General features: G+C 40.1%; 1 protein-coding gene across 2 annotated transcripts in view; it reads right to left on the bottom strand.

The window, feature by feature from the left end:
• The window catches only part of SOX30 (SRY-box transcription factor 30), a gene marked incomplete at both ends in the record, with an annotated part of 37,567 nt that extends 20,280 nt beyond the window's left edge, over nucleotides 1-17,287 (bottom strand). The window contains 4 exons of one of the 2 annotated variants that reach the window (XM_084243248.1): nucleotides 7,038-7,530; nucleotides 13,142-13,321; nucleotides 14,519-14,758; nucleotides 16,306-17,287. In XM_084243248.1, coding sequence (XP_084099374.1) covers nucleotides 7,038-7,530; nucleotides 13,142-13,321; nucleotides 14,519-14,758; nucleotides 16,306-17,287 — 1,895 coding nt within the window. The remainder of the gene's footprint in view (nucleotides 1-7,037; nucleotides 7,531-13,141; nucleotides 13,322-14,518; nucleotides 14,759-16,305) is intronic. The other variant, XM_084243249.1, reaches the window with a different exon arrangement.
• Between the last annotated feature and the right edge of the window lie 428 nt (nucleotides 17,288-17,715).

The following is a 17,715-nucleotide window of genomic DNA, read 5'->3' on the forward strand; positions in this document are numbered from 1 at the left end:
CAGGAAGATTTACCGAAATACACTGCTGAGGGCAGCAGAGGGCAAGCCAGGAGAAGTCTGCTGCACCTTATGGGTTGTTCCCTGGCCGGCCGGGGATTGAAGTCATGCTGCAGAGGCTGCAGACAGCTTCATAGGCTGCACCCTAACCTCTTGCACCACCAGGGAGGCCTTTCTTGAGGTAAGCCTGTATTGCTATATATTGTTTCTTGATGTGAGCATGTATTGCTATATATTTTCTTCTTATAACTACTTTTGCTGTGTCCCATACATTCTGTAGAGTTATGTCCTCATTATCACTCATCTCAAGGTATTTTTTAATTCCTTCTTTGATCTCCTCATTGATCCAATTGTCTTCCAGTAGCTTTTTATTTCTTTTTTTAATTTTTTTTTATAGAGGCATGTTTTATTTATTTTGTTTTGTTCGTTTGTTTGTTTTGTTTATACATGCACTGGGTACAGTCAGGAGTGCGGGAGGGCAAGAGAATTCACCAGAGCCAGAGCGGGGAGCAGAGCAGGCAGAAGGACCGAAGTACACTGCTGAGGGGAGCAGCGGGCGGCAGGAGAGGTCTGTTGCCATGTGGGACCCTCCTCCGGTGGCCGGGGAGCAGCCGGGGATCGAACCGGCGCCGCAGAGGCCGCGGGCAGCTTTGCAACCCAGTGCTCAACCGCTGCGCCACCGGGGAGGCCCAGCTTTATTTCTTAATTGATATTCTCTCTCTAGGGCGACATCATTATAATTTCCTTTACTTCTCTAAGAATGATTTCTTTTAGTTGTTTGAATGTATTTATGATGGTTTTCCTGTGTCCCTGATTCTTTGTATGTCTCATAATTTTTTGTTAAAAGTTGGATATTTTAGGTAATATACTGTAGAAACTCTGGATACTGATTCCCTTACCATGATTCTCAAGGGCTCATTTTTTTTTATTTATTTATACAAGAACCAGGGTACGGGCCAGATGTGCAGGAGGGTGAGAGGATTCACCAGAGACAAAGCGGGGAACAGAACAGGCAGACTGATGAAATACACTGCTGAGGGGAGCAGCAGGCGTGATAGGAGAGGTCTGCCATGCCAATGTGGGACCCTCGCCAGCCAGCCAACCGGGATCAAACCAGCGCTGCAGAGGCTGCAGACAGCTTCACAGCGCGGCACTTAACCGCCTGCACCTCCAGGGGAGGTCAAGGGCTCAGGGCTCACTTTTACTGTTGTTTGCTTGTTTATTTGTTAAGTTTATTTGACTTGATTAGACTATTTTAGTGATTTCCTCTTCAGTGTGAAAACTTGAATGTCACTCCTTATCAGGCACAGACTTGGTCATGAATACAGTCACCCTGGGATTACACTGATTTTAGCAAGAATCTGTCTCTTTTTCCAATTTTTCTGTGAAACTGTTTGTCTCATTTACTATTACATCCAATGTCAGACTCTGATTGTTGTATTGTTTTCAACAATGCAGATATTGCTCCACAGTCTGATCCAATAAAATGCAAGCCATCTTTGGGGAGACTTTGAAGTTCATTCTGACTCCAGGAAGGCTTTTCTTAGTTGTCTCTTTATCTAGTTCTCTCTGTTATACTAGCAGGCCTATGGTTACCTTGCTGCTTTTAATTGAGGAGCCTCTTTAATTTTCTTACCACCAAAATCCCATTAATTGCAAGAGGGTGCTGTGGGTTGAACTTCCCTACACTGTCAAGTAAAGTCTTCTTCCCTTGGGAAGAGCTTCTGAGTAATCCATTCTTATGAATTGACTCTCTTCCTTGGCAAAAATCATTGGTCTTCTTGGCTTGTCTTTCACAAAGCATAATATCTCTCTTACTAGTGACCCAGGGCAAAGATGCTCAGGGTTATAGTATAGTATTCCCTGTATCATCAGTCCCTGATTCCCCAATCACCCTTGGGGTCAAGTTGCTATCCTATAACTAGCGGCCGAGTGACAAAAAGGACATATTGACTATATTCACATTCAATTTAGTCTCTCTTACCAGAGCCAGCAGATGAGAAATTATATCCCCTGATTAGGAATCAAAGGGGGAAAGCTTGGTCATACCTGCCCATCAAACTGAATAAGGGGTATGGATGAGGGATGGTATATATCATGGTTCAAATGCCATAGACTCTTGCTGTCCTTACTGAGTTTCATGGTATATTCTTGAATAAATATTTCTTCTTTTGCTGCATATCTTTTAGGACATTACCCAGAAACTTAAGATGGTTGGTTTTATTTTAAAGTTAACTTTAAAATAAAGTTTAAAATAAAGCAGGTTCATGAAGTCCTCATACCTTCATCCTCAAAATGGAACTCCCTCTCATTTAGCTTGTTAATCACATTAATTCTATAAATAGTCTTGAACTAATTTTCTGGACACAGGTTACTTGAAAACAGTTTGATCATTTCAGGTTTTGATTTTAAGAATGTTTAGATGGAGCCATAGCAACATTTAAAGTTAACTGAAACAAGACCTTTCTGAGCACTCAATACCTTACATCAAGGTTTTCTAATCTAGTAGGCGGGAACAAGCACTACCCTTAGTCCTAGTCACTGCTATAGCTAATCTTTCAGGAGGTTCTTTTAACAATTTTGAGTTGTTTTCCTCACAAGAATACACTGATCAGTATTTAGCTGAATACTGAATTCTAGAAGGAATCTATCAAATATCTGGAGTTCTTGCTCTTTGCAGCTTTCTTCTCCCCAATATTCTATCTTGAGAGAAACATAGCTGCATGCTATCACTGGACTCTCAGCTCCCTCTCAAGTTGGGGAGTCTGATAAGATCTGCTGTGTTTCTTCTCCTTGTCTCAAGGCTTCTAGGCTAGTAAACTGAGAATACTAGAAGATTTACCTCATTTGTTTCATAATTCTATCCTTCATTGCCTAATAAACATTGTCTTAAATACAATGTATTCAATATTTTTTTCACTGTTTTCACTGAAGGTAAATTCAGTTCCTATTAGTTCAGCTTGGCTGGAATAGAAGTCCTCTTTCATAATTTGAAATATTGATTTTTAGTCTCTTCCTGCTTTTCAGTTTTCCCACATTCTTGGGGATGTTACTCTTCCTATTTGTAGGTCTACTACTGCCTTTTGTTCTTATAACGAGTATTTTTCTCATATAATTTTTTAAAGCTCATCTTTAATGACAATTTTTCTCCTTTGGAAATCTTAAGTGGTCTGGATTGTGGACGTGTTCCTCTAGGACAAGTGCTCCAGGTATATCAGTATAGAATTTATTTGTATGTTAATAATTTCTCAGTGTGTCAAGTGTGTAGGGTGATTTTAGATTCTGAGCTAATGTACAGTACAATTTGCAGTTTTGGTTACTAACAGAAGACTTTGTTCTTTGCTAGATAGCCCTGGGTAAAAAACAACTTTTTCTTTGTGCTTTCTTTGAATCAGTGATAAAAATTTTCCATTCCTTTATTCAAGGTTGAAAAGCTCTTCCAAATTCCTGGCTTTATGGGAACTTTCAATTTCAACTTCTCAAGTTGATCAGGGTGTCAAGACTTTATTGCCTCTCCTTGTATAAAAACACAAGTTTATAAATATGAAACATTTTTTTAAAAGATTTATTTATTTATTTATTTACCCATAGAAGGCCAGGTGTGGAGAGTGAGAGGATTCACCAGAGACAGAGTGGGGAGCAGAACAGGCAGATTTACTGAAATACACTGCTGAGGAGAGCAGCAGGTGAGATAGGATAGGTCTGCTGCGCCATGTGCATTAGCTCCCTGGCCAGGGATCAAACTCAGAGAGCAGAAGTGACAGTGCTGAGACTTAACCCCTAGGCCACAAGGGAGGCCCATGTTGAGACATTTTTTAATTTGAAAACCACCTCCAGTACCACTTTACTAGTTTTCAACCTGTTGGTCATTTTGGCACAGGAGGATTAACTTTCCATTCTGGTGAATTCAGCTAAGTATTAAATTGTTCATATTTAAGCACAACATTTCTAGATAGCACATCAGTAGGTATTACTTGATAGCTAAAACTATAATGTGTGTCAGAACCATTGTTTCCTCCTCCCTAGAATAGAGCAAAAGATTGCTTATGTATGTATGCAGTGTGCATATATAGGTGCAATGATACCATAACTTCAATCATATCTTAAATAGATCTCTAACTCAAACAATGGTAAAGGATAATTGCTTTTAATCTTTGATCCCTCTGCCTAAAATTTTATAATTAAGACCCTATATGCTCCCACAAAGGAATTCTTTGAACTTATCTTCCCTAGTTACCTATAATCAAATATTTGTATGTTCTGAATATTTCAAACTAATGAATGCCCCCACATTTGTCTTTCATATCCAGTCTCTATCCCCCAATTGCAATAGACTTTAAAACACATACATTTACTCAATGGCCAAAAACACAAGATTCTAGATTTCTCTTGTGCATGTGAATAGTATAAATACTGCAAGAAAGAGGAAGAGGCAAAAGGGCAGGGGAGCGCAGAACTAGACTAAGAAATTAATGTAGTGTAAAAGAAAAATGTTTCAATTAGCACAGTATAAAGATGGTTAAGGTTTGAAAGCAGGAAAATGTTAGCCCTCTGATCTAGGAATCAGTACTTCTAAGGGCCCATATGTTTCATAAAATGACTCGTTGATTAAACCAGCTAACCACCTTGGTTTTTACTTCAGATACAGAAGACAAAATGGAACTGGCATGAGCACATATACAGAATACATAAAATCTTCATATCATAGATATCATATCATTATTGGCATATATTTGAGTTATATATTGTCATCACAATACTGGTATTGAAATGGTTGGATGATTCCACACATAAATTAATTAGATTGGGAAAAAATATTCGTTATATAAGATTTTTCTCTTCTATTGAAGATCAGATTCTGTAGATTCTTCAATAGAAAAAATGAGAGGGAATTAATTAATTTTGTTATTTATTTAGGCTGGCTGGATTTTACTGAGATAACCTATCTCATCAAGCATAAGTAAGATTATTCATTCCTTGGGAAAATTATCAGATACATACTTGCAGAAGTTAGAAAGGCATTTAAGCAATACTATAATATGTAAAGCTGGTCTTTTGTTTTGGAAAATTATATGCAGCCTAATAATTATAGCTGACATACTGCTTTTACTTTCTTAAATGAAATAAAATTCCATATTGTATTATTAATTAATTCATTTGATTGCTCAGTTAGCATTACTATCAATTAGCAATAATGTTACTAAAGAAACGGTATATTGACGTTTTCTAAGGAGTCACTTTCCAGCACTCCCTTTGAAAATGTTCTTTAAATTATCAGATGATTCATACATTAAAAGTAAAATCCTTAAGAAGATTAACTTCCTAAGATTGTATCTACTTATAAGGAAATGTTAGCTGCCTAAAGTCCACTTGACTACATGCTTTGGTATTCAAAAATACCTATTTTCCATATGATTCTCTGCTAGCAATTAACAGCTGCCAGTCAAAAGACGTCATTACACTCAGAGAACCAACTTACATATGAACAAAACAAACATGTTTGAACACAACAAACATGGAATTCAAAGTCAGACAGATAGTCCTAAATGGACTACTAATCCAGGACTACTGGCTCTGTCATTACTAGCTGCGTGGCCTTAATATAGCTATTCAACATCTGCTCAATTTCTTTATTTGAAAAAGTAGGTAAGTTATATACCCAAGACACAGGATTGTTGTGAGAGCTACTCATAAAAATGCCTACTCTCAAAATGCTAGAAAGAAAAAACAAAAAATAGCAAAAAACAGAGTGAAGTCATGGACCGTTGCCTCCTTTTATCCTTTCCTGTGAGGAAATACTGTCTAAGTCTCTCAGTGTTCCTAAATAAATTACATAACATAGTATTTCGGTAGTTATAGTTTGTGGACCTCAAATGTCTAATAAAGTTGATCATCTCAAATCTATTCGTGTATTAAATTCCATTGATGTCCTTAGCACTTTCTTATAACTAGGAAATATTGTAAAATTTCCTAAAATTCTTATAAAATCCCAGATCCTAGCCGATAGCAGTGTGAAGAGATTCTCAACCTCTAGTTTTAGGAGTCTCTTTAGGTTTGATTCCTTAAACTGAAACACTTGTGAAAGCTGCTAGAGTGAAAAAGAACCTCCAGGGAAAAAGAAAACAAAGTCCAGATATCAAGCTTTCACTTTCTCCTGACTTGACCTCCTCGTTCCACTTTCTTCCAGTCCACTTGCTTCCAGACTGGGAAGCAAGCAATCCCATAAGGAATTGTTTTTCTCTAAGGTGTGTTGGTAAACCCAAATGGGGAGAGGTTTTACTTTCTAAACAAGCAACAGCAGACAATTGGTGTTAGACACATAACACCCTAATCTCAATAGAAGCCACCTCTTTCTATACACTTAGAATTGACAGGTCGAGGCTAATACTACTCTACCAGAATGCTTGCAAGGGAGTTAAATCCCATCATTCCAATCCAAAAAGTTACAAATTTGTTCACCATAGATACTTCCCTATGAAAGAGCACTGGGAGGGACTATAACTTTGGACAAGTCATTTATTTAACCTCAAACCAAGTGCTTTCCTCTATACTCTTGCTGTTCATAGTGGTCCACAAGCCAGCAGGATTGGCACCACTTGGGAGCAGGTTTGAAATGCAGAATCTCAGGACTTCAACATCTCAGACTAACTGACTCAGAACCTGCATTTTAACAACATCACACATGATTCTTATACATACGAAAGCCTGAGACACACAGTTCTATACAATAAGGGGTTTAAACTAGATGACCTCAAGATCCATTCCTTATAACTGAATTTTCTGCTGAAACACCTGGTCTGATAACATTGGAGCCTCATTCTCAGATGGGCATGCACTCTCTTGGCTCCCCTAGGGCTCCTCTGGCCCTCCATCATCAATGCAAGGCTCCATGATTGACATCTATTTAGCTTCTGATCTAAATTAGATTCTAAGTAGAATTAAGGAAGTCCCCTTTTCAACAACAAGAGGTACCCTCAGAGGTCAAAAATTCATTAGTTGTATGTATTTTTAGATAAAAGTAAAAAAGTTGGTTCACTTACCTTGATGGGAAGTAGTGAGGTCCAGGTAAGAAGTAAGGATGATGAAAAGAGAATCGAGGTGGCGTCCCAAACAACGTCGCTGGATGGCCAAGGGGAGGGGGCTGGTAGACATGCGAGTGTGGAATTGGAGGAGCCTGGGGCATCGGAGCACTTCGGGCACATGTGGGGATGCTGGGGTACTCCTTGGGAGGTTGGATGGTGGAGGTGGAAAATCTGGTGTGGGCAGTGCTTGCACTGGTTGGAATCCTGTTGGTGCTCTCCAGAGAGATGGGTGTGGGTCTTTTCACTGAACGACTACCTCCGGAATGTAGCCGATGAGTGTCCGTTTGGGTGGGCCCTGAAAAGTGCTGGGGTGGGAGTGCGGGGCGAAGGGGCAGACTTGGAGCCGGGCTGGTCACTTGGGCAGCACTAGACACGCTGGGCTGGAAAAGTGTGATAGGGCTTGGGCGCTGGACTGCAGGTGTGGGCAGCTGGATGGCAGGTGGGGCTTCACCTTTAGAAATAAAATAGCACACTCAGGCATTCATTGAGTCACTCCAGTTTTTCTTTTCATCAGTAACATTTAATAACCTCTACAACTGGAAGTCTTAACTGACCACCTTTCCTAACAGCATCATCACATGAAATCACTTGGTACCATTCTGAGCAAAGGTAAGTCACCTTGCCTACTCATTTTACGTTTTGTTTTTCTTTCCCACCTGGATTCTAAGTGCCACAAAAGGAGAGAGCTTTTCTGTTTTATTCACTGCTGTTATCACCTGAGCTCAAAATTCTACCTGGAACATAATAAGCTCTCAACAAATATTTTTGGATGAAAAAATAAGTGAAAGAAATTTCTGAGTGATTGAGTAAAAAGTGCATATACACAAATGCTGGCATGTATATGATATATATTATAAATGTTTATAAAAGAAATAATACGAAATTATTAGCAGTGCTTACAATTAAAGAGGGGCAGGGATGCAAGGCTTTAGGAGAAGCTAGCCTGCCTTTCATTATATGCCTATAAGTACCATTTAGATTTTATACTTTTAAAATACATTAATTTTTAAAATATTAATAGAGATCTTAGAACAGAGGTATGGGTCATTTTTCATTTACTATGTACACTTCTCCATTAAACTAAATTATGAATGACATTCAATTTTTAATTAAAAAACTAATGAAATAATTGGTAAAATATTTTCACCATATTGCATTCAGTATAAACACAGAAAGCAATTCCTATGGGAGACTAGGACTTGTTGACTAAGACATCAACATCAAGTGACAGGCATGGACTTGGTCTTTTTATTTCTGAAGAAGAGAGGTCTGCAGGCAAATGACACACACAGTCTAGATTGAATTAATCTTTTCCAAAGAAATACAGAAAGAAGCCAGAGCAATGGATTCATGATCTAATTTATTCCAGTGCAATTAGGTCTCTGTTAGTAAAGAGGATGCAGCATAAGAACAAGCTACACTTAGAAGCTGAAAGGAAGCTGAAAGGAAGGTGGGTCTTCCGTTAGTCTTGCTCAGGAAAGACCTTTCCCTCTTCCTTTTCTCCAGATAAGGTAGACAAAGCCTCCCAGTTACTAGTAAATACATGATCTGCAAGTGAAATATTAGGCAGCAGTGATCATGACACATTTAACATCCTAATAAGAAAAGACCAAAGAAACCCATCCTAGACTTACTGGGTTTTTAGAAATACAGATCTTGGTTAGAAAAAAAAATAAAAGGCTGATATGGATAAATGAAATATTTTAAAACATAGAAAGTGAAAGTTATTTTATATTTCAATGCTGAAAAAAATGTGCTTCAAAAATAAGAAAGTTGTTATGGCTAAAGGATCAAGTAAACAGAAAAGAGAGTTTTCTAAAATGAAGCCAAAGTTTGCCCAAATGTGTAAAATGGAGACGCCCTAGTGTGGGAGCCATATGCAAATAAAAATGTTGGCATTTTCTGAAGGAAAATAGCAGTCACAACTGAGGAACCTTAAAATCAATACTCTTTAAATGCTTTTACAGAAAGAAGAATATCACTGGAGCAGTCACTACAGTAGAAAAGACACTGAAAGGAAGAAACATAGACTCATAAACCCCTTCTGACTAAAGAAGACCTTAAGGTTTCCTAGCCCCAGTTCATTTTCACAGCAGAAAGGTTAAATTATCAGACCAACTGCATTATAAGAGGTCACAGGTGTTCTAATCCAAACTGACAAAATGAATAGAACTAGATCTCAGGGGGCATTCAACTAAGAACTGTAGAGAAACTCAAAGAACTGTGAGAACACTAGATGAAAAAGGTCTCTCTGCCAGAGCATTTTTGGAGTTAACATAAATCTTAGGGCCTCCCTGGTGGCACAGTGGTTGAGCGCTGGGTTGCAAAGCTGCCTGTGGCCTCTGCAGCACCTGTTCGATTCCCGGGTGCTTCCCGGCCACCGGAGGAGGGTCCCACATGGCACGCAGACCTCTCCTGCCGCCCGCTGCTCCCCTTAGCAGTGTACTTCGGTCCTTCTGCCTGTTCTGCTCCCTGCTCGGACTCTGGTGAATTCTCTCACCCTCCTGCGCTTCTGACTGTACCCAGTGATTGTATAAATAAATAAACAAATAAATAAATCTTTAAAAAAAACCAAAACATAAATCTCAGCTTCTGTAATGGAAACCTTGAAAACTATGTATATTCTATATATGTTATATCTACAAACATATATAATGTACGTATACTACATTTACAAACATATACATACAAATGCTATAAACACAGCAAGTCAATTTTCTATACCAGAAAGCTGAACAACAAAATCTACACAACATATTAATACACAAAGCATGCTAAAAAGCAAACTGTACCTATATGAGATAAATCATACCTTACTAACTTAATATCTTTCTGCATGGGAATAAAGCAAACAAATTTGAAAAGCAAAATTACCAGGACTTTATATTTAGAATATAACATAAAATTAAGAGAAATTTTTAAAGGGAAGTATAAAAAGTCACACCTATAGACAAGAGATTGAAAGTATGATCTCCTCCCACCCCCAGAGATTTACATTATAATTTCTTCTTATTTAATGGTTTTATAAATGATTTAGAGTAAGAAATATACAGTGAAATCTCCAAATTTGCAAGTGGTACTAACTCCTCTAAGTTACACAATGACTAGCTGATGAGAACAAAAAAACATATTTCAAAGCTATATGGTCGGCAGGATAGATATAAGATATGTATCTAGGGAAACAATTTCCAAGTTATGTTTATAGGATAACTATCTGTTTATCATTTGAGATCCAAGAAAGGAATCTTTATTGACATTACATATCCCCTGAGTATTGGTAGGAGAAGCAAAAATGCCAACAAATCAAAGATCATTATTTTACCTTAGATTTTATTGTGTATGGCTTGCAAATGCTTCCTATAATTCTGCCTGAGCTATGTAAAGACAACATCACAAATGCAAGCAACTACCAATGTTAGAAGCAAATCTTCCCCATATATTGCTCAGAATTACATAAAATTAATATATTGTCCAAAATATCAGCTGCCTCAAATAAGAATAATGATAAATTTGTTTCTGGGAAGAGAAAACACACAGTGAATAGAAGCAGATGGGAAATCTTAGAAAAGAGGACAAAGAGAAGAAACAGATTTTGAAAACAGAAATCATAAATGTAAGACAAATCAAGGTAACAAAAGCATCAGGAATCCTAGCTTGTAACACAAGACTAAAGGAGATACTACAAATAGTGGAAGGTGGAGTGTGAGGCTGTGCTGGGAAAGAACAAGGGTACAGATCAGTTTCTGAATCTTTCTCTTGAGCTTAGACAACTTGGATGCTGCTTTACTGAAATCAATCTCGAAAATGTTACATACACAACCCATAATGGTTCCATATTCACATTAAAATCATCCCTGATTTCATCCCAAATCCTATTAGATACTTCATCACCCCTCTTCCCTCCATAGCCTCTATGGTATTATAACTGTAGATTAGACTGTAGAGTGTAAGTGTCTAGATATTTAGATATCAATAAACTAAAGACTACCTCTAGTGCCAAGCACTACATCAGTCATGAAATAGGACCATAACAGATATTTACTGACTGACTGAATGAACCAATGTAAAAGGATGTTTCATAACTTGGGTTTCAGTGAATGCTATACTTTAGTCCCTCCTTATCCATGGGGAATATGTTTCAACGCCCAGTGGAGGGATACCAGAAATTACAGATGGTTCTCAATCTTACATGTATGTGGGTATTCCTATACTTACATACATAAGATGAAGTTAAATTTATTTTTATTTTTTAAGTTAAATTTATAAATTAGATACAGTGATTAATAATAGTAGTAATGGGCCTCCCTGGTGGCGCAGCAGGTTGAGCACAATGTTGTGAAGTTGTCTGCAGCTTCTGCAGCATGGGTTCGATTCCCAGCCAGCCAGGGAGATTCCCACATGGCACGGCAGACCTCTCCTGCCTTGCCCACTGCTCCCCTCATCAGTGCTTTCAGTCTGTCTGCCAATTCTGCTCCCCATTCTGTCTCTGGTGAATCCTCTCACCCTCCTGTGCCTCTGGCCTGCACCCCAGCTATTGTATAAATAAAAAATAAATCTTAAAAAGTAATAATAGAACAATATACTGTAACAAAAGTTATGTGAATATGGTCTCTCTTTCAATGTATATTACTGAATATGATATTTTTGGCCTAAGGCTGAAGACAGGCAACCATGGAAAGTGAAATGGGGTAAGGAGAAGTTGCTGCAGGACAACTTAAATGACTCACAGAACAATCTCAGTTAGTCAATGATATGTTTTTCTTTGTAGTTACTCAATATAATAGTGTATTATTTTTCCCTCTGGTATTCAGGATTAGTTCTATTTAAAAATCTAAATAGGGGCCTCCCTGGTGGCACAGGGGTTAAAGTCTCAGCACTATCAAGCAATCTTCAGCCACTGTGGCATTAGTTCAATTCCGGGCAAGGGAGCTAACCCACATGGCACAGCAGACCTCTCCTGTCCTACCCACTGTTCCCCTGAGCAGTATATTTCAGTAGATCTGCCAGTTCTGCTCCCTACTCTGTCTCTGGTGAATCCTCTCACCCCCTGCACCTCTTGCCTATACCCCAGTTCTTATATGCATAAATAAAAATAAACCTTTAAAATTAAGAAAAAAAAAACCTGAATAATTGGTAAAACCCTTTCATTCGAGTTCTCATAGATCAAAGCTATAAAAATACTCAGAGAGAAAACAGATTTTGAAAGCAGAAATCATAAGAAACAGACAAATGAGAGCCTGGTAATCATTAAACAAAAGTGCTATGACTTATATTCTTGAAAAGATAAATTTCCTCAAGTTTTCTTAAGGAAAGCACTGTAAAATTTAGTAAGTCAATTTTCAATATACCTAAACCTCTCAGCACATAGTAGTTGCTTTATTTCTTGAAATATATGAGCAAGTGGAAACTGGAACGAACAAGTGGTCAATGCAAAAAGTTCTCTGTACAAGAGGGTTACAAACAGGCTCTAGAAGAATAAATAAGATGGACAGCTCTGTAACAAAGTATGAGGATATCAGATTCTCAATTTTGTGCTCTTAAAAAAGGAATAGCCAGGAATGTGTAAAAAAGAACCTGGAATAGAGGAGAAATTTAGGAAAAGATAATATAATGAACAAAAATAAACATTTGGTAAGAAGTGGATTATGTCCATTGCTTTTTCAGAGCAGTGAGAGAAAATGGTCTTAGCAGATCAGTCATCATTACCAAGTTCCAGGACACAAAGCCTTATAGTCCATTAGGCAAGCATTCTTTTATGCTAATAGCACAAAGACACTCCTATTTCCTATTGAATTATCTCAGTCATTTCCTGCGTAGCTTATGGGTTCATCCTGATTGCTTAAAAGGTCTGAGGTTTTACACATGAAATATTTGCTACCCTGGCAAACCCAGTGCATGATGTCCACTGCAGTTTTCCCTTCTCTTTGCTAATGTAATGTTTTCACTTTTTTTCTTCTTTTTCTTGATATTGTTGAAATTCTTAGGCTAACAGAAACAAAATCTCAATTTAAGTTTTCATACAACTATTAAAAAAACAGTAATCTGCAATGAAGCTAACTCACCAACTGGATGAGTGATGGTGTTCTGTAGGCTGGGAATTACCACAGAGTAGGTAGGTGAACGATAAGGATAAATTGTTGTAGGATTTGTAGAGATGATATTCTGTGTGGTGCCAGAAAATACATTGGAAACACTTAGAGGGAAGCGTTTTCGCTTCCCTGGACGAGGCTGATAAACCCAACCTATAGAGGAAGATAAACTATCTTTAATTTGGACATACAGATCCTAATTAGCCTTAAATTAAAACCCTAACATTAAAAACTCAAAATAATTCCAAGTTCTTTTTTAAATAAGTTATTGACTAAAACATCTTTTCCAGTTCTACGATATATTCCCATACATGTTCTACAATACATTTCCGTATATGTTAGCATGTCTATCCACAAAGATTCTAACTATTGGCCAATGTTGTAACCTATAAATCAAAGGAAGAATAAGATTAAAATTCTTATACCCACAGACACATACTAAATCTGTAGTAAAATTAGCATAGATGAGTTTGAATCCCAAAGCTATCGTCTACCTATAAATCAATGCCCAGTAAGAAACTATTTGTGTCTTTCTGCTTCCTATTTTCTATGACACAATTACCTATGACTTACAATTAAATGGTCACTGTTTTTATGGCTAGTTCAGGAATAGTCCCTCCTCTAGGTGCTTCAAGTTCACAAAACCCATTTTCTTTCTAAAGTCAAGAGAGTGGAGTTATGGCAAGTGTAGCCACTCACGATATAATCAGGAGAATCACAGCCAACACTTTTTTGTTATACTTCAGAAAAAAATAATTCTTTTCCCATTTTGCATGGTCATGTTGGCCATAGACTGTGTATTTACCAACTGTAATCTCAATGAGCCTCACTCCTGGGGAGGAATCAGGTTAATTTCCAACTGTATCAAAATGAGGATAAATCTACCAATCAGAAGGTAGGATAACGCTCTGCTACCATGTAATATAAACATCCAGGTGGTGTTAATTCCTGGATTTTCACTGTTGTTTAGTGTGCAAGTATGTTTTTTCTGTTGCTATGATTTCAACACTTTAGTTTCTACTATATTGGCCAAATCATAGCCTATAAATTTGGAGCTTTACTTTAGTTAAGCTTTTATCTCTACATTTAATCAAACTTCATTTAAGCCCAGTAGCCCCTGGTTTGCATTAGCAGGCAAATATGAGACCAGACAGCCTTCTGTTTAGTTCTACTTAAGGAAACGTAAGCCCAGTATCAATTCAATTATTACTATAATGTAAGCCATCATTCTTTTTATTGTATACACCAGATTATGAAAATAATTACATATTTTTGAATTTCAATCTCAACCTAATCTTTATCTAAATAAAGAAAAATTAGAAAGAGGATTTGTGCATTTCATTTGATTACCAGGAAATTCCTCTCTGTGCTTTTCTTTAATCTTTTGTGCTTCATCATAATAGGGTTTCTTTTGTTCTTCACTAAGTTTGTTCCATTCTAACCCGAGCTGGACACTGATTTCTGCATTGTTGGCTGCTGGGTTAGCTTTGGCTAGTGCAGGCCGGTGGATCCTTGCCCAAACCATAAATGCATTCATGGGTCGCTTCACATGACCATTTCTGTCCTTACTGAAGGGAGTATCTGGTATTCCTACATGACAAAAATTGAGAGACTAAATTAATGTGCCACACACACACACACACACACAGTTTTCAAATGAAGTGTACCTCCATATATATTTAATTTTTTAATATCTAGAGAAAATATACACTTCAATATAGCCAAAGAACTACCAATATTCCAGAACTTCTTGTAATCCCTGAACTTGACATTGCAAATTTCCTTTTCCCCCAATATTGTCATCATTGATATTGTGGAAGTGATAATGTTGAGGACTGTTTAGTGAGGATAATGTTGTAAACTGTTGGCTTATTACTTCTTTGAGCTTCATTAATACCTCTAACAATAACTAACATCTAGCTTATTTTCCATACAAAGAATCTATTACTAGAGGTTAGGAACTTATAACTAATTCATGACTGTCTTCTTAGTACCAGATAGGTATCCATCCCACTGTTTGAAGGAATGCATTTTCACGCCACTATGCCATCCATTCAAGCAAAAATTTTATAATGTTATACTACTATCTTAAGGTATTTCATTATGAAGGTAAAGTTCCTACCAATGTGGGCCATCTACTCTAGTCCCACATCCTGGGAGAAAAATAACAAAAGTGACTTTTGAGAGACACAGAGCCAGATGAAATGACAATAAAGGAAGCTGGCTAAATCCTCATTTCTCACATAATTCATCAAAAACAACTCTTACATTCTTTCTTCTTATATCGTTTCTCTTAAGGTTACTTAATATATAAAAATTTTGTTCATGCACAAAGAATGAAATAGGTAAAGAAAGCATTTTCTTTCTCTTCTTTAAAAAATGAAAACAAAGTTTAAAAACAACAGATTACAAAAGCAAAGGGTGAGGTGGTAAGGAAGAAACAGTTAAGAACAAACAAAAACAACAAAAAACCCCAGAAAAGTTAATGAGACAACGTTTGTACAACATTCATTGGCATAGGGTTCTGCTGGAATTATATGTTAAAATAAGAATTTTCTATGTATTTGGAAAATGAAATATTTATGATTACTGTAACCATAGCCATGTCTTTGAAAAAGATTGCTTTAGTTTATCTCACAGCATTGTTTTTCATTATTTCTGTGAAGTCCCTAGCTTTAAGAATGCAAGTGTTACATTCGATCATGTACGATTTTTTTTGAGAAAGTGTTTACTATTTTAAAAAGCCAAATCTCCTGTAAATTCAGTATCAACGTTCCTGTTTATTACCTTTTTTATCTTTAAACATTATTTTTCCAGTCTATTTCTTGATACATGTAAAAAAACATTGAGCCGCAATGCTTAAATGGGAATTATTTGTAGCATAACAGGTGTTATCTGGAAAGAAGAGTTTTTTGTCTGTGTGTTTATTAAACATCCATCTAGTTAGTGGCCCTTACGACTTTCTTTTTTCCTGTTGGGGAGTGCAGACTGCGTGGGTGTATTTTACTGGCACTTGCATGAGTCCCTCGGAAGTGCTACCTGTGCAGAACGGGCCCTGAGAAGCACCCGGTCCGCCAAGTCAGCTACGGGCAAGCACAGACAAGGTCTGAAAACCAGACTCCCCTGCCCGCTAATACCTGCATCTGAGGGCAGCACGGTGAGCGGGACATCTTTGGTTTCGATTTTTACGGAAGGCTCCAGTAAGGACTGCATTTTAATAGGCACTGGTGTCAAGGGGACCTTGGTCAATCGGATCAGCTCGGACGGTGGCGGCCCCTGGAACTGGATGCGGGCCCCGGGGGGGACGGTGTGGAGCGTCAACGGGATCCTGAGGTCCTGCTGGTGCGGCCCGAAGGCCCCGGCCGGCTGAGGCAGGAGGACCTCCTTTCCGCCGTGCACCAGGCCATTGGCCGCGGGCTCCGGGCCCAGCCTGCAGTCCTCGCGGAGTCTCTCCGGCTCCTCGGTCTTGATGACGCCCTCGCGGAGGGCGGCCAGGCTTTTGCCGTTCCCGCCTCTGGCTGCGTCCCGCAGGGCCGTCTCCGCCTCCAGCTTGGCCTTCTTCTCGTCCCCGCGGCGGCAGTCGAGGCCCGGCCCGACGCCGTCCAGCTTGGCCCCCCTGACCGCCCGCCGCAGCCCCAGCGCCGGGTCCAGGCCGGGCCCAGGCTCCAGCCTCTCGGTCTTGACGTGCGGGGCCCGCGACGGCGCCAGGTGCGCGTCGGGCCGGCCCGGGGCGCCGTCGGCCGCCGGCGGGGGCGGCAGCAGCAGCAACTCCGGCCTGAGCGACAGCAGCCGCGCCTGCGCAGGCGACACCGCGACGCCCTCGTCCCGGGCCGGCGGCGGGGGCGGCCCCGGCGGCAGGAGCAGCACCTGCTCGGGCTTCACTTGCAGTAGCCGCCTGGCCGCGGCCGGGCCACCCGACGCCGGGGCCTCCCCATAAGCTGAGGCCACTGTTGCGATGGCGGCCGCGCACGGGGCGGGCGGCGACGGCGGAGGCTCCGCGGCCGCGGCCCGGAAGGCTGGGCCGTCGAGGGGCAGCGGGGACGGAGCAGGGCGCAGCGGGCGCGCAGGGGTCGCCCTCGGCAGTTGGCGGGGCGGCGGCTCCGGCCGGGCCCGCTCCATGGGGGAGGGGGCGCCCCGGCCCCGGCCCTGCCGGGATTGTGAGCTCAGCCGTTTGTTGCCGACCGCCCCTTCCCCGCCCCCACCCTTTCGGTTAAGACCCTTCCAAGGCCTGCGCTACCCAGAACCCTACACGGTTCAAAAGCCGGCTTCCGTTTTGGCCTCGCCCAATCAGCGGCGCCTTGGGGGCCCCCGACCGGCCAATCACAGGGCGTCCCCCGGCCCTGCCCGCCCTCCGCCCATTCCTCGAGGGGAGCCGTCGAATTATCCGCTATCTTCGGGGCCGTGGCACGTGCGCCCCATTTTCTTCCTCTCACTCCCCCTCTCTTCCCGAATTCTCTTCCGGCCGTTGTCCTTAGTTACTCCTCCACCCTCCGGAGCGCCGGACAATGGCGTGGCCTAGGAAACGCTGCCAGTTCCATGCCCTGGAC

This window comes from Talpa europaea, assembly GCF_964194135.1.
Source record: "Talpa europaea genome assembly, chromosome: 9".
NCBI classification, from domain to species: Eukaryota; Metazoa; Chordata; class Mammalia; order Eulipotyphla; family Talpidae; genus Talpa; species Talpa europaea.